Source organism: Homalodisca vitripennis, chromosome 6, assembly GCF_021130785.1.
Source record: "Homalodisca vitripennis isolate AUS2020 chromosome 6, UT_GWSS_2.1, whole genome shotgun sequence".
Lineage (NCBI taxonomy): Eukaryota > Metazoa > Arthropoda > Insecta > Hemiptera > Cicadellidae > Homalodisca > Homalodisca vitripennis.
In genome coordinates this window covers 78,353,635-78,378,283 of record NC_060212.1, presented here as the reverse complement: position 1 = coordinate 78,378,283, position 24,649 = coordinate 78,353,635, and the positions used below count along the sequence as shown (strand labels likewise).

At 31.3% G+C, this 24,649-nt stretch overlaps 1 protein-coding gene across 1 annotated transcript in view; it reads left to right on the top strand.

Moving 5' to 3' along the window:
* The first annotated feature begins 7,172 nt into the window (after nt 1–7,172).
* Nucleotides 7,173–24,649, top strand: part of LOC124365438 (putative neural-cadherin 2) — a 32,860-nt gene continuing 15,383 nt past the window's right edge. The window contains exons 1-6 of the mRNA XM_046821418.1: nt 7,173–7,289; nt 10,305–10,529; nt 12,050–12,324; nt 20,984–21,189; nt 21,628–21,764; nt 23,133–23,393. Of these exons, the coding sequence (XP_046677374.1) occupies nt 7,173–7,289; nt 10,305–10,529; nt 12,050–12,324; nt 20,984–21,189; nt 21,628–21,764; nt 23,133–23,393 (1,221 nt within the window). The remainder of the gene's footprint in view (nt 7,290–10,304; nt 10,530–12,049; nt 12,325–20,983; nt 21,190–21,627; nt 21,765–23,132; nt 23,394–24,649) is intronic.

Sequence of the window (24,649 nt, the reverse complement as noted above, 5' to 3'; positions counted from 1 at the left end):
GTGCTTTTAATAGACCAGGAACCGATCTACATACTGTAAACCACACGATCTATATGTTTTAATTAATGGATTCATTCACGTATGAAATAAATAAATATTCTGCCTCGCTAGTTCTGGTAGAGCTCTGAATGCGACAGTATAAAAAAGTCTAATAGTAAGAAGTAGCATATTTGCGTAATTTTATATTTTCTTAATAAAAGACTTAAAGCAAACCATCAGACGACTAAATATATTTTAATATAGCCTTAGTTAAAACCATACATATTGTTACAATAGTAATCTTCAGTCTCGTTATCAAATTTTCTGACGAATACATAAACAGTTTTGAGATGTATGATGGTTGGTTTAAAGGTATGAAGAAAAGGACTACTATCAAATTCTTTCTTTTAAAAATTGTAAATTATTTTAAGCAAAACTATGTTATGTTATATAATACAATGCAAATTTTCTCTCAGTTCGTAGACTATATATTCGTGTAAAATACTATTTTTATTTGTAATTTCTAAAATTTTATATATTTAATATAAGTTCAGATTTGAAAAAAACCGATTCCGCAAAACCAGGCAAGAGAGAAATATGGAACCTTATGTATTTTTTTTCCAGAACTTACCCGTTTAAGTTTATTTTGTAGGATTTGTTTCAGAATGTCTGAAAATGTAGTAACCGTTTGAGGAATAAGTGATGAGAAATCGTCGAATGATGCTTCAATTATATTAAGTTGAAGCAAAAGAGATAGCGGTTTTCCGCTATATGTGCAATTGAAAATCTTGCCAATATAACATCTATACGTACACAAAGATTTGAGAATTATTTATATTAGAAGCGGTTTCAGAATTATTTATATTAGAAACGGTTTGAGAATTACTTATATTAGAAGCGAAAATTTAGGCACAAGTGGTTTAACGCAGAAAAGTAGAATTAGTGATAGCTGAATCTTCAGGTTACCTTAAGGTAATAAAGAACTCTATAGACAATCCATTCAATACTATTTAACCAAAATTACTTAATCAAATGACTGATGAAATAAAATCGAGTATTAACTTAAAAAAATTCTGCTCCTTACTAAAATGCTGGCTATTAACAAAACCTTTTATTACTTTTTTAACGAGTGTATTAACTATTTAAGTTTTATGCAACCACTTATTACATTATTTACATTAATATTACATAATTTTTAACCTGATTGTTTAAAACTATCATAATCATAGTAGTGTGTGCGTGTGAATGTTTGTTTTAGAGTGGGTGATGTTCTATCGTTCAAATGTATGTGTACGTATGTAATTTTTCTGACATTCGTATGCAATCTTAAGTAATACATTAAAAATTTTTCAATAATTTTATTATATTTGTATATAATTTTTTTTTACAATTATTTATGTTTTTAGTACATATGATTGTATTTTGTATTTTTTTTTTCAAAACAGTTTTTTTTATTCTTTGCATTGTTTTAAAAGTCTGCTATACGTCTTTATTTTGGTTGCTGTTTTTGTTTGTAGTATATTATATAATATAGTATATTCAAGTGTACGGATTAATTTCCGTTTCTCTTAATATCTAAATTCACTAATGATGCTCGGTAAATAGCATAGTGTTAAACATATGCAATAAGTATATAAAGGTAGCTGTATAGATATAGTTGGAAGTTGATTGTAAAGGGAAAGAATTACTCTTAATAAACACTAATATGAAGATAATTTATTTGCTAGCTTGATGTCCTCAGAATAAGTAAAGAATAAAAGGTTTGGGTATAATTTGTGTAACCAATGTCTGGTGTATTAGTATGAAATACAAGTGTTGCTAGCGTGAGGTTTTGCACTTAGGTCGGCCATAAAAAGGGGATTTGTTCCGCCAATCTTAACGTTCCAAACCCAAACATTCACATTGCATAATATTTCAAGTCACGAATGTGGAGCTATTGGTGTGTTCTATTTATAACTACTATAAATTTTGTATATTTGGATGCTATATGCTATGGAACTATATTGTCGATGATTTAAAAGGTTTAGGATAATTTTTAAACAACTATTTTTATAATAAATCTGTAACGATAGTACGGTTTGAAAAGTATATAGGGTAGTCAGTTCATATAAATTATATTGGCGATGCTTTAAAAGGGTTAGGATAATTTTTAAACAACTATTTTTGTAACTAATCTGTAACGATAGAAGTACGAGTATACTGTTCAAATAATTACATGGTATAAACAGATTTTATTCCAAATTCAATGAAGAATAAGTATATACATTCTTTGTATAAAAAGTAGGGTACATCACAGACGACGTAGCAACATTAATTTCTTTTAATAAGGATTTTTGATAAGTTCAATATTAGAGGGTGCACACTACACCGTTCATTTATTCTTAACATATTAACATGTTTAGTATCAAATACGTGTTTTTACATAAGTTTATACATAGTTTAAATTGAACAACGAAAAATTTTAATCAATTTCCAGTAAAGATTAATTTGGCATGTAATCCAAATGCAATTTGAAATATAAACATTTCCAAACAAACCTCTACAAATCTTAATATCAGTATTTACAACGTAAGATGTAATATAACATAACAATTTTGTGCATATTACGTAATTGATTTTATTAAAATGAAAGATAATGGCACTTAGTAATATAATAGGGCATAATTTAGAAAGTTTACATTTTATTAATATTGATATTGTATTCAACATCATATTTACGTGTTTAAAATTTATTATCAGAAAACAAAAAAAATTATAATTTAAGCATAGTTTTCTGTCTTTTAAAATCATATTTTTGTTTTGTTATAACTTTACAATCTTAATTCATTACGTAAGTTTGTATGGAATTTTCTGATTTGTTTGTTATATTTCGTATTTTAACTTTCTTCAATTGACTTTGGTTGTTTTAACTCCTCACACGAACCATTGATTTATGAATACACTCCAAAAATACTTCAACGGTTAAACTCATATCTATTGGCTTTTATGAAACAACCAAAATCTTTTTTTTTACTTTTAAACGTGTTACATTTAATAAAACAAACACTTTAAACCTGTACCCTAGAGTGTCCCATAGGCAATCAATTTATTCATTGTAGTTGAAAATGGGCCAAACATACTATGCTACAATTGAATTACAAAATTAATGTTTGCATTACTGAAATATATTACAATTTTTGGGAAAACAATCATCTTTCAATTCACCATGCGTTGTTGCTGCAGGGAAAATTCAGTAGTCAGGTATTTAAGAGATATTCTGAATTTCTGATTAAAATTGTGTTCAGACGGTAAGTAATGATAACTGGGGTAAAAGAATATCCAAACAACCTGAATTGTTTTTTCATGTCAGGTTGAATGAGGCTTTTATGGAAAACAACATCAGAACGTATGGAACCAAATGGTAAACGTTGTTACTGATTTTTAGATATGTTATATTCCAATGAAACTCCACACAAAACTTTCATTATAGCTGATAAAAAGCTGATAGTATTTCATAGGCTGGCTTCCTATGGAATCAACTAGTAAAGTTTAACAATTAAACCCTTACTTCTGTTAGAGCAAGTAGTAGTTCTATGATACATAAAAGTCTGCAATATATCTTGTATTAGTGTAGGAGGGCAGATTTGAAAGTTGCTTATTGGAATTTTTTCACATATGAGCGTTATATAAACATCGATATATATTTAAAAATTATTATAAATATTGGAATAAATCACGACAGTAACTCAATAACTACTATTCCAGTTTCTTCGTATCATATTCAATAATCCATTTATTAATCTTCACCACGTATCTAGGCAAGAAAAGCGAAGTATTTATATAAAATATTCAATATATAAATATTATCTTATAAAAGTTTCCATGTTATAAGTTGATATTAAAACAGCCCGTTTATTGTTTGGAACTTCAGTTACCAGTTAAATAACCTATAGTTGTGATAGTATACTCGCCAGGTTATTAAAAATAAATACATACATAAATTTTAAGGACATCTTATTGGTTGAAATAATAATTAATCCTACATTTTCCGGTACTTTAGGATTATACCGATCACACCCAGACTTGAATCGTTATTTGACATTTTGCTTCCACTGATTACTGTATTAGCGTAGAACAATATTTCGTCAATATAAAACAGGAATTTTCTTGTCGCAAACCCCTCCCCATCCTCAGACAGAGGTCAAAGTCGAGCGGTCTAGTAGATATCGTGATTGCAGAGTCTCGCTACCCGTTCAGCTGGTGCGTCGCTTTGTACTTCCGTGTTTTACTCGTACTTTTCTCCAACTAAAAAAATTCATCAAAAACATATATTACCAAACAAAAGCTAAACTCTTTATTGAAAAAAAACACTCAAAACTTGTTTTTATTCTTGATCACACTCCGCCACCCAAAATGCGAGTGCCTCCGGCCAACGAAAGAAAAACATCCCTCGAGATAGTACCTATCAGTAAAATATCAAATTCTAGAGGGGCTCATTAGAAATATAAATTAAATTGTAATGGAAAGACAATTATGTACAGTGCAAAAAACTTATATAATATGACGTGATGCCGCGCGGCCTCCCGTAATCGGGATTCTCGAGAAAGATAAGATAACAGCGACAACAATGCCTTGAAATGCTTGTAAGTTTGAAATTTTGTAATTAAAGCGTTGTGTTTTAGTTCTAAATTGTTTGTTTCTATAAATTTATATTTTGTGTTCTTCATACGGGTGTGGTCGGTATAATCCCAAAGTACCCCTTTTCCTGTTCTAAAGAATAATGCATGTTTAGAAACTTAGTGTGATATTCAAGCAATTACTGTACAAATACAATTTAAATATTTAATGGGATTAGTGGGTGTCAATAGTTATGCACAAAAAGATAGTACGTATATATAGGGTAAGTGCGCCTATATTTGAAAATAACGTTTTTGAAGAATAAAACCACGAAATGTCATAAAAAACCATTTATTATGAATCATAGACAAGACCAGAACACTTTTATAATGTTATACAATGAAATCAACATAATTTTGTAACTCAAATAACTGGATTTCATTTTGCGTTTAGTTATTATACCATATATTTACATACATTGCAATTAAACATCTTCTGGGATGGTTTCACCCCCACACAACTGCATGAAACCAATCACTATAATTAAGACATTGAATCATATCTTCCTCTCTCTCCTCTTCCCACATTTTGGAACACCACGATGACTCATTAAATTTAGGCCTATCATTATTTATTTTTTACTCATTTTTATTACTAATTACATTATTATTATTTACTTTCACCATTTCCGTGCAACGAGTTTGATCCTCTGAGGAGTGATATTTAATTTTTCTTTTTGCTGAAAAACATTTTTACTTAGCGTCATTCTTTGCTAAGGATTTTCCTTCAAGTTTTTTTCTCATTCTTAGATTCTTTTCTTTCTTCTCTTTTCCTCTCAATAACAGCTCAGCTTTATAGAGTGAACTTGATAGAAACCTCAACAATTTGTGTGGAAGTTCATTTTCTTTTTTCTTTAGCAAAACACTTGTATTTGGTAAAGGGGAAACGTCATTAATAGATGTAGTTTTCTTAGCTCTAGAGGTTCCAACGGAAGCAGTAGAACTAAGGGTTTCTGGCATAAAAGGCTGGTTAGAGCCGTTCTTCATGATGTGGCTGGTTGCAGGTCTGACTTCATCATTTGCCTGATCTCTTGTGACAGCGTCGTTCCTGATGACAACATGCATATTAGTGTGAACGGCAAAGTCGCGATTTTCAAAAAGGTCTTTGTTTATAGGGCAAATTCTAGTGGCTCTGAAGCCATTTATAGCCGTAGCTACGACGGCTGATTTTGGATAGCTTTCGTTCAGTAGATGGCTTATATGGCTTACTTAATTTTTGTAAAATGAGTTCTAAAGTAAACCTCACATGCCTTGTGGAAATTGGTTTTCATGGGTCCAAAGAAGCTGTCATTGGGCGGCTGTAGCGTGTGACTTGTGTGTGATTGTAGGGATAACAAGATGACCCCATGATCTCTGGCATATTCTATAACCTCCAGATATTTTGTATGTGACGTATGGCCATCTAGTATAATGAGACGTTTTTCATCTTTACTAGGTTTGATCAAAGACACAAATGTTTTTAACCCGTTCAAAAATACCTCAGCATTGCTCCAACCACTCTCAGTCATGTGAAAGGTGGTCCCAGGAAGAGCTACTATTTTCCATTCGGGTTTGAATCTCAAACCTTTGAAAACAAGCATTATTGGTACAAAACACAAAATATCCGTGTGGTCAGGGTGCCCCTTTATGCACTAGTCATTGACCCCACTTGATGTTTGCCTTTTTGAGCCAAAACCTTACGTGGCCTCTGGACGGTTGAAAGGGGAGTCTCGTCGACATTGAAAATTTCAGAGGCCTGCAGCTTGTTTTCATCAACTATTTTTGTCAGGTTATCGTAGAAAATATCCGTTCTCTTCCTTATAAACCCACTGGCCCTAACCATTGATGTTGCCTCCGGTTTTTGTAAAGACAATTGTGGATGCCTTGAAATACAACAATAATACCATTTATCCCCTCCCGTTTTGGTTTCCATATTGAATCTATGCGGTAGACCATTGGCCTCAGCTAGTTGAAACGCCAAATTCTTCAAACCTTCTCGGGTAACTCCAAGAAACCTTTTCTCTAAATCTAATACGTGCTATACCAAATCATTTTCCAACTTAGCTGGCAAGTCTTGGGGACGACCGAACACTTGTTTAGAATCAGTTGTATAGGTATTTGTTCCGGCGAGGCAACATTTAATGTGGTTTTCGCCACCCCGTACACCCGAAAAACTGCATTAATGCCCATATCACCGTTCTTGAATGACGCAGTCGCCCTTTCCATATCCTATTCCTTCCATATACCGTATTTTCTGACTTTATTCGCCATCTGAAATGAACAACATCATATTATCCTAGATTGCACCAGTAAAAATAGTGGTGCAATTTAGGGAAACCGGTGCGGTGCATTTTAGGCAAATCACCATATTGAAACTAACTACTTCGTGGTGTTTGAGGTTAGTTTGTATATTTTAAATCGAACTACGTTTCATTTCAAAGCTAAGATTGCCCACTATTTAGTGATATAATAAGAATTTAGCTCACCCTTCACTGGATCGTGGCACCATAAAGTCAAAATAACAAGCGCAATGTGAAATAAGAGAAATTTTTTCTACGAATGGCAATCAACTCCCTCATTAACCCAAGTGAGTGGCGTGACTGTTTTACTCTTAGAGCTTCACCTTGGTCCCTCGCGGAGCGTTGTATGTCTGTTCATTTTGCCACAACACCAGTGGTACGTTTTAGGCACAGGTGCAATTTAAGTGCACTTCCCCTATATACGTACTAACTTTACAAACAAAATATAATAACATAAATACTAAATGAATACATTTTTGGAATATTATATTTTTGGAAACTCATAATACTATGAAATCCCCACCTTAAATATATGTATCATCTAATTATCTTATGTAAGTGCCCTAATAATGGTTTTGCTTAGTTTTTAATTAAATGTAATTTGAAATTAAAAGGTAAAAATTATTGTGTTTTTTTTTTCATTGTCATTTATTATTTCGAATAACTAAACTACTATCATGCAACCTTATTTTGAACAAAAAATAATCTTGATATCTTGTTGATGGAGACCTTGCCGTACATGTGGAAATCTGCTTAAACACCTGAGACAGTGAGAAAATGACTATTTATTCTACGCATTCCATTCTTACCGTCAAGTTTTAATATCATAAAAAAATTCAATTTTCCGTTTGAATGTTCAATATTCCATTATTATGGAAAAAAATAATTTAAATTCTTCATACTTGTATTAAGAACATATTCATACATTTAGAAAAGTTTGTTTGTAACATAAACAGACACGAATAACTTATTATAAATGCAAGTTTATAAAAATAATATAGAAACGGATGAAATTGTCAAACTTTAAAAGATAATTATTCTCAGAACAAAAATTTAAAAAAAATTAAATAATGGTTATTAAAGTCAACCTCCATTAGAACCGAACTAAGTACTAGTATTTTGAAACTATTTCATAAAATTTCCGCTAGCGGTCGCGTTTTAAGAAGTGCAGTCAACACACCGTTGCTTAGTGTCTGTATGTGAGGAATATTAAAATTCCTTTTGTATTACAACCTAGAACAGACCTTAATTTTGTATTTTATTAAATGTAAAATCAGCAAGACATGCCAACTTGTGACCATAAATCTGATAATTACGTTTTTAGCTTAAATAAATACAGAATATTCAGCAGGTAACATAAATAGTTTTCGAAACGTTTCTGGGATATTTCCAATGTTTCAGTTTCAAAAAACCATGAAAATTGATCTAGATTATTTGTTTACCAACTTTTTCCATCATATAATTACAGTACACAATAAAGTTATCTTTTTAACTGTTATTTATTTTTAACAATTATTTATTAACCCTTTCAATTCAAGATTTTATTTAATTACTTATCTGGATTATTTGTTTTGATTAATTATAATGTATATTATATATGAATTTCAACATTACCAAAAGGTAAGCCACTTCCATGTTTTCATTATTATTTTAAACAAACAGCAATAGACACACTATGTTTCTCATTATTCAATAAAAATAATTAAGCTTGAACTAAAACTACTGTTATTGTGTAGTAATAAACAATTTTTTTTACTATTGCAGCTTACTAATAACAAATAAGGTAGTTTAAGTTAATTTTCGTAAACATAGCTATAATTTTGGACTCTATGACCTATAGATTGGTGTATTATCTAAATGAAAAAAGGTATATCCTGAGTTCTCAATAAATAAAGTTTTTACACAAAGTAATAATTCTAGATAGCAACATTATCCCACCAGCAATAATACACAATATAATAAACAATATATGTTATTAATTTTTAATACATTTAGTATCATATTTCTTAACCTGTTATTTATTTTAACAGTAATAATTTCTTTAGCAAGTTGGTGGAGTCCTCCTCCATCACAGACCACAAAGCAAAGGCTTAACAAATACGGGAGGGTTGTCGTACAATACATGACTAACGTTCAACCGCTCTTATAGGCGATTGACATTTTATCAGTTACAGAGAGTCTGAGCTCATACTAGATGCTATTAACTATATGAATTTTAATATCAGAAAAGTGATAATTACAATTAAACCTGAGGGGAGCTTAATCTTTTTAGCGTTTTTGTTGTGTGATTATAAATATTGATTCAATAGTTTGATAGCTTAGTGGGAGGTTTACTGTTGTTAAAGTTTGCAAACTATAATAATTCAGGCGTTGATAATTTATAGCATAAAACAACGTAATTTATTACTATATAACTGGTAAAAGTACATCGTGTTTCCTGCCCAGTGTTAAAAAAATTGGCCAATACTATATTGTCTGATGTTTTTTAATATTCCCACTCTTCGGTTGAAAAATTATTAATATGCTGTAATGAAAATACAATTCTCACCGACCTCCCTCGCAAAAAAATATGTAAACGAAATGAAAGTCAATGATTGTTACTTATTTATTCGTGGTTCAATTTTTATGTAATAGAAACATACCCTGTTTGTGATTTGACCAAGAATATACAACCTACGCTACTGCCCGTTATCTCCTATAAAATATTCTTTGCTAGAGCAGTATTTACCAAGTATATTACACATTGTCAAGGAATAACGATAGAAATTTTTACTTTTCAATATAGTAGAAATGTCTCTTTGGTATATGTTTTTTTAATTGTGTTTTCCTTTCCCCTTTTTCTTTTTTACTAAGTGATGCAAATGGTGGGTCCTATATATTAGCGGTATATTTCACACCTAATTATTTCATAATTATTTTTTTAGGTTCACCTTTCATAGTACACATTAAAAGCATATTCCAAACTTAATTATTTCTTTGTATCACTTTTCTTAGTACACATTAAAAGCTAAAGGCCCATAAATAGAACAATCATATACGCAATATTTTTGATACCACAACATTTTGTCACCTGTAGCTACGTGACACACTGAACTTTTTGAAAAATCTGAAAACAAGAGTAATAACCATAGTTAAAAATGAACTATTATTTTAGAAATAGTTTTTGCTAATTGTAACCATAATAGTCAATATAGCCAATATTTATTTTTGTATTAACTAGTTCATGTGTGACTCGAGAATCAAAATATATCATTCCAAAATATGTGTTTACTTCAAAAATATTTTACTAGAAAACATTTATTTGAAAACTGTTTAGAAATATATTTTTTTAATAAATAACTGTTTAAAGATACAAAAATGAAAATTTTTAAATCTTGTTATTGATTTTCAGAAAGGAAACTCCACCGTAAGCAGGCTGGAAACATTCAGAGAGGTAGTCGGACAGTTACTAGAGACAGATACAGATAACGTGTTAGTGTTCAATGTACAGCCCAGCCCTGGGGACAGTAGTAGAGGCGGCAAGCTATACACCGGAGTCCGCTTCTGTGTCAAGGAACACTCAGAATACTTTAAGCCTGTCAGACTACTCGGGGAAATGTTGTTGAACAGAAACACAGTGAGTCGTTTAAATTTAAATTAACATATATCATACTCGTATATGTAACAAATATAAAATATCATGTACTTTTTAATAGTTTGGATGTTTATGAGTTGAGAAGAGTATACGATATCTTTTAGTACATTTGAATAAATCACAGTAAATAATTTCATACTTATTTATCTTATCAATTTTAAGTAATTTCGTAACAAATAATTGGTGTGTTTAGTTTACATTGAAGGATAAGTTCTCACCTACAATAATGCAGCATGTCGTTCTTATATAATCTGTATTACATTAGCAGATTCTAAGAACACTCTGTATCAAAATAAATTCAGAAATCATCATGAAAAAATCAATCATCATGTAAGGATCCATGTAAGAAAGGGCCATGAGGCCCTAATTTTCGCCTCAAATGCAGAAATATTTCATTTCATGAAATTTGTCATAAATAAATTCCTTATTACTAATTACACGCACTAGTTTATACTTAAACTTTTATTGAAAACATACTGTATCTATTTCATGATTTAATATCTATATATATAAAAATGAAACTGTTCGTGTGTAACAGCATCACTCACAAACGGCTGGACGGATTCGCCTAATTTTTTTTTAAAATTTGTTCGTCTTGATCTGTAGAAGGTGACGAACATTTCATTTTCTTTTACCATTTATTATTACAATAATAACAATTATTCATCTAATAGGATACTTTTTATCCCTTTCCCGATTCAGGATTCCGCCCCACTGGTTACAGAAATACCCGTAAGAAATGCATTGCAGCAAACATATGTTATTAAGTGAAAGAGTCTTTTCAAATTTTTAATCAGCTGTTCTTTGTAAACATATATAATGCGACAAAAAATATATTTATATATAAATTTCTTTACACTTATAGTTTTAAAGCATAGAGTAAGCTTAAGAGAAACGACAAATTTTGTTTAAACTGTTTCTGCAATCATAATATATAAAAATGAATGTTTGTGTGTTTGTCCTTTATAGACTCAGAAACTATTGGACCGATCACTATGAAAATTTGTATTTTTCTATGTAGAAGGTTTATACGCAATGCCCATTGATGTAACTAACCACCAGGCTGTACTGCAAGATATAAAAGTTATCAAAGCTCCTGCACATTATAAACTGCAATTACAACACAGTAGTTACGTATATTAAAATATCCAAACACTATTTGAAGGCAAAGAAATATACGGGCAAAGCTTAAGAGACGCGTGCGAAGCCGCGGGAAAACAGCTAGTAAATGATAAACCACAAACAATATGTGAAATCATTTTCTAAAATTTGTATAACCCATTAATACGTCTTCTTGAATCTCTAGTTTCAAAATAAAATTTGGTTTATATATTTTTATGTTATAAATGAACATGTTTGAATTATTATGTATAATTTTATAAAATTTCGGTTTTAAAATGCGACATTTATGTACGGCAGTGTTATTCACGTAGACGTTTTTTATTAGATTGTTTTAATAATAAATAAATCCTCCCGTTAAAACGTGTAAATTATCATTACAGATAGAAAGCGCACTTTCTGCGAACATATTTTCTATCGGAGAGGAGCAATGTCAAGACGAGGAGCTGTGTGAAGGAGACAGTGGATGTAGAACAAGGAGGAATATCCTGCCAGCTCTGCACATAGTGAATGGTAACACCACCGTCCTGGCGGGTCCAAGGGTTGAGGAGACGGCCGAGTGTGTTTGTGACGCCAGGGACTTCAGTGTCCCGGAGAGCTGCAGTTCGCACTCTTGTCTAAACGGCGGCACGTGCTACGATACGAGGCAAGGGCCGAGGTAAGGCTCAAGCATGTGGATTATTGTGTTAAAAATAATGAAAGTTGTATAAAATACAATTTAAATTATCATTCGCTTCATATTAAATACGCTTAGAGAAAAAATCGAATATTAATAAGATAAACAATTTAATTGATCTAATAAATTTAAGAAATATGTAATTACAAAGCAAAATAAAACGAAGTTCACAATTCCTTACATAAGTGACCGAGTTATTCAAAAATAAATACATAATGGCTTTATTCAGCAAGCGTTCTTCAAAATTACATGCTGATGTACAAAACAAATTTCATACCAAAAGGATAAATAATCATCATTGTAAAACTAAATTAAATTATATAAAAATATTTTTAAATGAGTTCCAAACGAACGGTAGTTAAGGCTCTCCAAAGCAGGTGGAAAAACAGTGTATATCTCCTGTCAAAAGTATCTAAAAGCTTTATTGCCAATTTCTAGACTGACCCTTGGCAAATTAACTATGCCATCCTATCGAGTACAGCGAATTTTTCATGTCTAAAAATAAGCTAATGCCCTACGACATTTAGGCTTGCCAGTCTGAAGGACTTTGTAGATAAGTTGAGCACTTGAAAGTTGCAACAATTGTTAATCGATAAAACATTAGAACCAGAGGCGGATTTGAAGATTTGCCGCCCAGTGCTATACACAATTAGCCACCCTCCCCTTCACCGCCAACCATTGGTATCGCGTTGGGTCGACGCAATGTCGGCGGCAGCGAGGCAGCCACTCCACGCTTGTAAACAAACTCAAATAAATACGATGCAAATTTATGATTTGTGTAAATTAATACCGAGTGAAAAGGGATAAATACATTCAATGATCGATAAAATTAAATAATTGTATACAAAACGCTTTGACTTAACTATCTCATCTGCAGTTAAAAGTGACTAATAAACAATACCCACATAACCTACAAAATTCCAGCTAAACCCCAATTCAAACTGAACTTACTGATTCGGAACAGCGGAGGCGCATGTTGCAGATCAGTGGGGTATGGGGCGGCAATCAGGCATGACGGCGCCGGCGGATGCGGCAACTTCAAACGATACCTTCAAGTCCCAGAGACCTAGAGCCATCAGCTGACTTCTTGCGGGCGAATACTCTCGCGTCATGGAACATACCTTATTTCATAATTTTATTGTTAGGACTACGAAATAAATGGAGAGGAATGATAATAAACGATGATAATAAATGGTAATAAATAATAATAATAATAACAATAAATAGTAAATGGTAATAAATAATAATAATAATAATAATAACAATAAATAGTAAATGGTAATAAATAATAATAATAATAACAATAAATATTTAAATGGTGATAATAAAAAAATGATAATAAATGTTTAAGCGAATGATTTCTTAAACAATTCTAATTTACAAATTGTTATGTTCACAAATTTATTACAAGTAATTTTTTACATATCTTTAACTTTTGGAATGATTGCTTTTTTTATTTTATCCCAAAATTTGCCGCCTTCAGAATTCTGACGCCTTGGTCCTTAGCCCATATGTAAATCCAGCACTGATTAGAACCTTTTCAAAATTCACTAATTTTATACAAACTGTTGGAATTGTAGTCAAATATCAAAACTCTCTTTTGCAATCTAGTGAAAATCATTAAATTTTCCTAAGTAAGATAACGAGCGAAAGATAGGGGACCATACTAAACAGTAAGACCAAGTTTTTAGTGGACAATTTCCAACTTAGAAGACATTGGCATTATTTTTACACATCTATATAACGTCTTCAGCTTAGTCACAACCCTTATATATATATATATATATATATATATATATATATAAAATGTAAAATAAAGATGGCAATCCAAAGTGACTCCAAGGATTTATAGAAAACTGTCCAAACTAATGGTTTGCCATTAGTGGCGAACTGAGTAATACAACTATAACGGGATTGACAATTTCAAGATTACCAGTTCACCTGCAATACATATGTCCGACCATTATGTCCGAGTTAAGCAGAAGCCCATGATCGTCCTCGCCAGGTGCTAAATGATCTTAACACATCTCAGCTCTCTCCAATGGGTTGTAAGACAACAACAGTTGTGAATCATCTGCATAAGAGTAAAGAGAACCGAACTCCAACTGATTTTTTAAATCTACAGTGTATACAAGGAAGAGTATTGGCCCCAGGCCACTACCGTGAGAAACAACTTTTTCGCTGAGCTCTCCCCAATACATACGACGACAACCCCTAAAGCGAATTGTCATCGGAATGATAAAATATAAGCTTTGCTAAAAACAATTAAGTTAACTAAATCAAAAGCTTGAAAAATCCCAACCAGCAACCAAGCTCTAATATCCTTAAAATGTTTTGGGGTAGTCAAAGCTTTATTTAAATATTTGAAATAATTATAGTTAAATAATTGAGTATGACGTAGGGTAAATTATTTTATTAGAAAATTAGTTTAAAACATTTCTATAACATTTAAACAACGATTTACTTTTAACTTTACCGTAACAGATTCTTTTATCAAATATCACAGTTATTAATAAAAATGCTACTGCAATAACGACTATTAGTAAGTCATCTTCTAGCATGAGTAAGTATTAAAAGCAAGAACTATCAATCTGGGAACGTGATGGTTGAAAATATAGAAACACAGCCCAAACAATTAATAAAACGCAAGTAACGTAACACATAATATTCATTGGAATATTTTACATGGTACAAGATAACTCCAAGCAGAATACAGGATACCTAACTTTAGGTGACTCTCGTTCCCGGAGTATCGACGTTATTATCTGATAGGTTGGCGAGGCACGGTTACGATGTAGTATTGTGTGTTGATCTGACAGTGGGAGCAGAATTGTTACTTCTCATTTAACCATTGTTCACCTAGTTAGTTAATTATTTACTTATAAAATGCTTATACATTTCGTATTCATCAAGTATCTTTATTTTGCTGCCATTCCAACATAGTTGTACATTTTCAAAATTAGCATTAGTTAATGGAACTGAGGAATGAATGAGAACCACACAATAAATGTATTATATGGTTCTCAATTTTTAAATATTGAACAAATAATATAATTTGTATTTTTAACTTAGGTTTCGAGGAACTTTCTATAAAACTTGGCTTAACAACATGCCTATTATTGCCCAATGTACAAACTATGACAGTCGGTAACACATACAATTAAAAATAGAAAAGTGTTTAATGCATTGAAGTAAAGACAATTTTTTTGATAGGCTATAATTTCCTGTTATCACGGCGAAAGTGCACTCTCAAAAACATATTAAATGATAATCACCAAAAGGTTCTGCTCTCTCAATCGAAATTTACCGGAAAGTAAGTTGACAGCTCTCCTTTGAAGTTCAATACTTTATGACGTGATATACTTTGAGCGTATGTGAAACAACAAATTACAAAGAGGTATTGACAAGGTATGTTGATCGGAAAAGTAACATTTATATTGCATCTACGAAGATAATAATATTTTTCTGTTTATTAGTATCATGCGTTTGGAGAATCAATTCCACGTAAAGACAAAACTTAGCATTTCATAATGTTATGATACTACTATTCGATATAAAAGTTATTGAGTTTTAAACACATAATAAAATTTGTGAAAACTATAGAGTAATCCCGATAAGAATATAACAAATAAAGTTGAAATGTCCTTATAATAAACCTTATTTTTACTTTATTCGATTTATAAGGTCCCATGTCTTAGATTAAAGCACGTTCTCAAAAAAGTGCAGGCAGGAGAAATTATTTTTACTTAGGCGTCCTAGATAGGTTAAATCACAGCACACAAGGGAAACAATTGCTTGATTCCAAATGCCTAGATAAGATTTATCTATATCTGAAAAATGTATTATTATATAGGTAGCTGTTTCAAAATTAAAATGAGCTTCACTCCCTTCATGTCATGATAAATTAAATAATATTTTAACATTGTATTATTTTTTACTGGTAATTTATTAAAGTTATAAATTAGGACTGTATGTATGTATATGTATATATATATATATATATATATTATATATATATATATAATATATATATATAATATATATATATATATATATATATATATATATAATATATATATATATTGTTTAAAATATAAAAACTATAAACATGATATTAAAGCGAATTTAACGTACAAATATTATTTGAAACTAGTATTGAAGTGGAAAATGAATTTATATTAGCCGTGCTGAAATTTAATAAAGAGTACCGTGAGGTTTAAATAACACAATAAGTTAATCAATTGTGCGTTGGTTTCGTTATTATATAAATTATTAGTTCGTGCATTTATTTAAATCAGTATTTGACTATATATTTTAGTCTCTTTGCTATGATTATTTGGCGTTTGAATCTTTTTTGGGTGTTAAAGTCAACATAGGTACTTATAGTAGAATATAAATTTATTTTGTACATTTTTACAGCTTTTAAATTGGAGCTCAAGTAACGCAACCTGAAAAACATCTATATAAAAGGAAAGTTTCTGCAGACGCAGTGATAGTTCCAGATGATAAAATATTTCTGACTACATTTACGTCCGTGATAACACGAGAAAACTTATCGAACAGTTAGAAAACAAATCATTCTAAAACTCTACAGGTTTAGGGAAGAGTTTCGTTATTTCCCTTATTATACATAATATTCTATGTTATTGTGTGTTATATTTCCCTTTTAATGTCTCCGAACAGATTTATCATGAACGTCAGCCTTTGTTATTTCAGATTAGATGTTTATGCATCGATTGTTTACGATTCGGTCAAGCTGTCATTCTACTTTAAAAGATGCAGGAAACATAAACATCAGTGACGTATAACGAAAGTTTTTCCCAGTGCAAAACATACATCTATAGACCGCCAAAAGTAATGTTCTCTTCAAAAAGGAGTGATATTAACTTCTCTCTAGCACGTCTGGATAGTCCCTGACTAAAAGAGAAACGCCCTGACATTAAAATGGCCGCGATAATCCCGCCCCTAGCAGCTTATGAGCAAACAAGCGTGATGTAGCGTGACGTGAAACAAATATATTACTCATGTGCAAAACACATCTATAGCCCACCAAAAGAATTAGTAATTTACATTTTAGCGATTGTGAGAGATGGTCAACAGGATTCTGGCCAGTCTGTTCTGTTCAAAAAAGAATTACTCTTAATATTAGGATTTGTGAGGAATGAAAAGGCGATTTTAACATCAAACGTACAGCTCTAGAATAATTATAAATATTAATAAATACAGTTATTTTATTAAATCGAGGCTGTAGCTAGAATAATAACATATGATCCTATAGTGTTATAGGCCCTTTTTGCGGAGATGTTATTAAACGATTCCCCATAGTATATTCTATTTGTCCACCAAGTTTCATAGAGCTATTTCGTTTTTTGAGGTTGGTAGAACAAATTTAGTCAGCTGATGTTATGAGCCCTTTTTCAATAGACAGCATTTGAGTCTGTGAGTTGATTGTTGACAGTTTCGCATCTTCGAACTTGTTTTGTTTATTCATTATATTTAGTTAATATTAATTACTCAAAACTGTTGTGAAATGGATAGTAGTTCTAGTTTTAGAGACAGTGTTCTAAACACTTATGTGAAGAAAGGTGCTAAACGAAAACGAGTGAAAATTGAAAAGTGGAAAGACAATGTGAGGAAAAGTAATCGAGACATTGGTTTAGGTTATGAATCTAAGAAAAGTAAACAAATTGTTGAAGGTAAGGTTTTTAATGTTGTCCGCAAGTGCTGTAATAATAAGTGCTTTGAGAATTTTGAAAACTCAGATCAAAATGATATTTTCAATAGTTTTTACAATGGTCAAAACAAAGAGGCGCAAGACACCTATCTTTCTGGATGCATGGAGCTCCAACAATCTGAGCACAAAAAGGTTACTGTTAATCCAAAGGTAGTGAGAGAAAATTCATGGAAATATCATATAAAGAGAAATGGCATTGAATTTCCTGTTTGTAGAGCATTTCTTACGGAAGTTTACAAAATCAGCATCAAGATAGTAAGAGTTATTCAAAGTAAGTTATTGCAAAACGGTTCATTCACTGAAAAAAAGGGGAAACATGGTAAACAAAGAAAACTTGAAGAAGATGTTTGGAAGTTGGCTATGGATCATTTGCAAAGCATTCCACATCGTGGAAGTCATTACACAACCCGTACAAACAGACTGTATTTTGATAATCCGAGTCTGAGTCCCAAAATACTGTTTTCATTATTTCAAGAATATTATGAAGAGAAGTCTGGTAAACCCTTAAGAATGGCTTATAAAACATATTTTAAGTTTTACAGGGATACTAATTTTACTGTAAGAAGACCAAAAACTGATGTGTGTGATTTTTGTACGGAGTGTGAAAGAAATATAGAGATAGATCCAAATCATCCATGCATTCCAGATTACAAGTTGCACAAAAAGAAGGCAGAAAAATACATCTCAATAAAACAAGAATACATTAGTGATTGCAAGACCAGAGATGATCTTCTCGTCATCGAGTTTGATTACGCACAGAATCTACCTTTGCCGAAGATAAATGTTACAAAACAGTTTTATAAGAGATTACTCTGGTAGTTTGTTTTTAACATTCATTGTCACAATGACAACTCATCAAGATTCTACACACTTCTTGAACATGCCTCAAAAAAAGGCCCAAACACTGTTACTTCTTTTCTTTTTAACTTTATTCAAGACAAAGTTAATATCAATCCTAACATCAAAGAGATTGTTCTTTTTTCAGACGCTGCTGGAGGGCAGAATAAGAACATTACAATTCTAAGGTTTTGTTCTTGGCTATCAAAAACACTGAAAGTAGCTGTAACACATCTGTACCCAGTTAGAGGGCACTCGTTTGGGCAATGCGACAGAAACTTTGGGATTATGAAATCCAGTATTAAAAAGAAAGAAACTATTGAGACGATGAAGCCATATCTTGAAAATATAATAACTTGTCGAGACAACCCAAGCCCCTTTGAACTGGTTCATGATGACTCAATTCTTCTCAATTGGGACAAACTTTGATACCCTACTTTGAAAAAACACCAAAAACGAAAGGAGATACATTTAGAATCCAAAAGTACTGCATAATTAAATTCAAAAGTTGTGGTTCTATTGCAGTTTCTCAAAACTACAGCTCTCAGATTTTCCAACCATTTAAATTTATGATCACTCACTCTGAACAGTTGACTCTGGAACGACTTCCCTCAAAACCTTTAAAGGCGGTAAAAATTAAAGACATTACTGATCTTTTCCCTTACTTATGCCAAGAAAGTGGAAGCTTCTACCAAGAAATATTTGAGTCTTCACAGAAAACCAATGATGCAATAGAAACTCAAGTGAAAAATGTTAATGATAACAATACCAGTGACGACGACTTTGACTTAGAAGACGATTGTGTCATGGATTGAAACCAAAGTTGTATTGAAAAGACTAAACTGTGAAGTATTTCTTTTTTATATAGGCCTTTTTTCATGTTGTATATTAATATTATGGAGGCCTAACCATTTATTTGCCTTCAAGCAAACTCGGTTTGACCTTTTTCATAATAAAAATGTTAGAATATTGGATATTGTCAACAATGTGTGCTTTATTTACCTTAATAATCAAAATAATTGAATAATTATTCTGAAAATATATTAAATAGTATCCATAGCAACAAAACTTTTGTGGAGGCCCTTCTTTAATAGACAAAACTAAAAGTAAAAAAATCGTCTATTTAAAAAGGGCTTATAACATTAAGTGAAAACTTATTAAAAATAAAATACTTTTTAAACTTTGTGGTCCAATATATCAAAAATTTTTCTTGATAGATTTTGATGTAATATGAATAATTAATTTATATTTATTTATCGGCATTGTAGTAGTTTTGGTACATGTGCAAAAACTTTAACAAAGTGTACAGCAAAACTAAGTTTAGAGCCATAGGCCCTTATTCTAGCTACAGCCTCAATTGTATTTAAAGCGAATATCTTCTTTTTGGAAATTAAGTCAAGAAAATGCCCAATACTTAAAAAGAATGATGTCTTCATCGATTCTGTGTTTTATTAAGCAAAGTAATCCACTTCCAAAACGTATTATTTTTAGTCACGTGGTCCTCTCCTCCAGCAGAGCAATGCTGTCCCAGTGAGTAATCAATGTAAAAGTTGTGTTCTTTGGCTAATTTTAGGTAAGTATGTGAAAGCTGTAGACTGCTCCCGTTTCACCTGTGGTAGGGTACTTATCCAAATAGTTGTATGAATAATAGTTACATCTCACTTTCAGAAGCGGCACTCCTTGTACCGTTCATGAATTTTTCGATCAAAATTGGATATTTTTTCAGACTGAGCCTTTAAACTGATAGTCTTTCTTATATTCTCAGCCACAATTCCTTTTACATATGTTGAATATTGCTGAAACCATCAATTAAATTAAAACCTGTAACTTTTTCAGTTGTAAGCTACACGGCCAAGCGGAGGTAAATCCACCCAAATGCACAGGAGCATGAAAATACCTTAAAATTCAACAGATATGTTTGTATATTGTGTTCCATTATGTACAAAACTAGTTTTTTTTCAAAACCTTTAAAAGTCTGACGAATACATAATTTATTATTTAGTTATAACTTTCAATTCTAATTAAGTAGGCTTTAACTGACAAATAACCATCTTGACTACCTACATGTAGGTGTTCTTGCCCCGAGTATCACGATGGTCCACGGTGCCAGCAGATGACCAGAGGGTTTCAGGGTGATGGATGGGCTTGGTACCCTTCACTACAGGCTTGCTTGTCGTCACATCTCAACCTAGAGATTCTTACAACAGCAGCGCATGGTCAGCTACTCTACAATGGGCCTTTGGGCCCTCCAAACCCTAACAGCTTTTTCGTTACTGGTATGTATGCCTAGAATTTGCATTATTCAGGCTCTCTTAAAAGCATATGTAGACTTAATTTTACGTTTAAAATTTGACCAACGTCAGTAAGAATCTAGTGTTTAATTTTTTTATTCTCAACACATCATATTGTAGCTATCTTCAATGTAATATATTATAGCGGAATTTTAAAAGGAGTTGCATTAAAAAATCATATTAAACCAGCTCTTCCTACCAAAGCTACTCTGTGCGTGGAGATTGTTTTGAACTGACTGTGGTTTTAATTTCGTTTTACTATTACTTAGAATAGCGTTTAAGCCAAAAGAATAGTTAGATAGTTAGTTTCAATGTTTGTCATTGTCATTGTTTTAGTATTCAAAGTTTTGTAAATTTATTTAAATAAATCCCTACTCTTTAGCTGTGAATTTCGTAAGTCATGATTTGGGTACTCGTTTCCAGATTTTATCTCAGTGGAGCTGGTGGACGGGATGCCACAACTTTTGCTTGATCTCGGATCTGGGACTGTCAAGCTAAAACTGGGATCACGTCTGGACGATGGCGACTGGCACCGCATAGACGTTATGTGGGACTCGGAGGTAATAATTTTAATTTGAACTAGTTTTTATTTATTATTAACTAGTTAGCCTATTAGTATTTAATATTATTTTATTACTATGCCTGTAACATGTTTAGAAATAATTCGTTAATATTAACAAATTCTAAGAACCATTTCAAATAAAATATTTCATGCAACTGAAAATTAACGATAAGATAAATTGAACTTCTTATATTTTTCAGTAACTCACCTATACATGTCAGCACTTTATAAAATAATGATTATTTTATAATATTCGTTATTTATTTTTTTATACATTTACTATGTCTTTTTATAACTTTGGCTAAGACTAATCCTTTTACTTGAATAAAAACGTTCTAAAAATTTAATACACCGACAAATATAATAAAATAATCAAACACATTGAACTCTGCAGGGCAAACATCATGCTTTGTCGGTTCATTGATGTCGATTTAAAGCTTACATAATCATTAAATACATGTTCACCGGTAATATCAGTCTCTTCCAACACTGCATTTCATTCAACATATATCTTATTATAAAAAATTTTAAAGTTTGGATACATATAACTGGGTTTTAATAAAACGTTTACATATATTTGTAAAATTGTTTTATGCTGAATAATATTAATGTATCATCATAACCTGGTTTAGTGAAATTTTATACATAATTTATATGACTACCAACAGGTATTGGAAACAAAAGTAATATTACGTGTCATATAATTTAATTCTATATGTTGAAAATGCAACTAGCCTTCAATTATCATATAAAATTTACGGATACGCTGTAAATGGGATTATTTTCTTTTTTCTATGCCAAGAATTAAACAGAATTTTTATAAGCTATTTTATAAACTAACTAGAAAAATGCTCGTTTGTTGTTTTTGTCTTTGACTTGGAATACATTTTTTACAAAAAAAAAACACGTGTTTCAACTATGAGATAATTAATATTTATGTATTTTACAGATTCTTACCGCACGGTATATAATACTTTTAAATTTATATAAAACATTCAACGTAAATAATACATAATAAAAAATAAATTACGAAATGTAATACAAAATGTATCATTTCGTGAGGACTAGCATAAAACAATAATATTGGAAAAGTGTTGTTTTAGTAACATTTACTGCAAGTCATACTATGTTGGATTTCGTAAGTTTTTGATGGCAAGGAGAATATTTTATATATATATATATATATATATATATATATATATATATATATATATATATATATATATGTATGTATATGTATATTATTCGTTTTAAATTGGATTGGATTCTTTCACTTTTTTAAAACTCAATAGTTATTAATTATCTTGAAAATATGAAGGAAATATATGTATACACTTAAGCATCAGTCACTAAATATGTTACACAGGAGGTGCGTCTGATTGTCGACCAATGTCGAAACCGCAACGTTACGGATGCAATGGACCGGGAGGTGACAGACGATGATCTGACGGAGTGCCAGGCTGTCACCGCCCTACCACCATTTAGCAGTCAGCTCAACGTCCACACTCCGCTTCAGATCGGAGGTTGGCGGATCCAACCGTTCCTCCCCGGACAGTATGGTTGGAGCGCGGCGCCTAAAGGGATTGGATTTAATGGATGCATCAAGAATATATTCTACAATGGTCAAGTATGTATTGGAATTTACAATAATTATTAAGCACGTACGTTATTTAATTTAATGTTGTATAGCTTTTTGTAGATTTCCCACTTGCATTCCTTAGTGAGATTACATGATTGTTCTTTTATTCTCATCATCCTTTGTTGTTTAATTTTGTAAGTATTAAGTGAAGGGGAATATATGTATGTTCTTTGAAATATTCTACAGTGACTTCCAAGTTGGAAACGGATAATTGTTTAAGGGTTGTATGACGTCTATGTCAGTTTAACTTATTTAAGTTTACTTTAGTAACGTAGTAACTCTTTGCTCAGCAATATATAATTTAGACGATAACGTATTTGGTGGATGTTTCTTGTATAATACATCGATGAGCTGTAACATGATGTAAAGCTACAGATGTCCTTCTATTTTTTACCATCACAACCAAAGAAACAAGTATTATTTCACTCCATTAGCTACCTCTCTAACAGACCTGGTCCTATATTTCGTACAATAATATTTCAGTTCCTATAATTTTTATGACATGAACACATTGTGTATATATTAACAAATTATTGCTGTAGGTTTAATTATGGTGACACATATTTCAAACGAAAAACTATTCATAAATATTTCATACTATATCTTCAACCATTTTACAATCTGGGCTTTCCCTCTTTGAGGTCAAGTAAATCCTAGGTTAAATAAATTATCTGCCCTTTTGCAATTCCTAGCATTAGGTTATACCCATATACTAATGGCTTCTAGATAATTTCATTACGGAACACTTTCTTGAAAGTGGGTGCTTTTATAATCTTGTGATATATGAAACCCTGTGGATCTAGGACGGTTATTGAAAGGGAGTTATTCCCTTAAAATAATTTTTATCCCTTTTTTATGACAAGGGCTTACGTTTTTTTGTTACAAAATACGTAACCGCCAACTTCAGATATAATTTATTAGCCCCCGGAGATCTAATATATTCTTTGATCCTTACAACCTAGTCCTTGAAAATACCGTTTTACATTTTTATAAATAAAAGAAATGTTTTCAGATATTGGAGTGTTTGTATACATAATCTACCCTTCATCTCCATATGCGATGTTTTTTGTACTTTTTCGTATCCAAATCCGGTTTTTCAGTCTTTTAATCTGATATTCTGAATTTAAATTTATGGCAACAACAGGTTGTCCCTAGTGTACTTTAAAACCTTACAGGTCACATTTTGCATAGGAGAATATCATTAGTCTCTTTATAATAAATTTGGTAGAAATTATTATTACTGG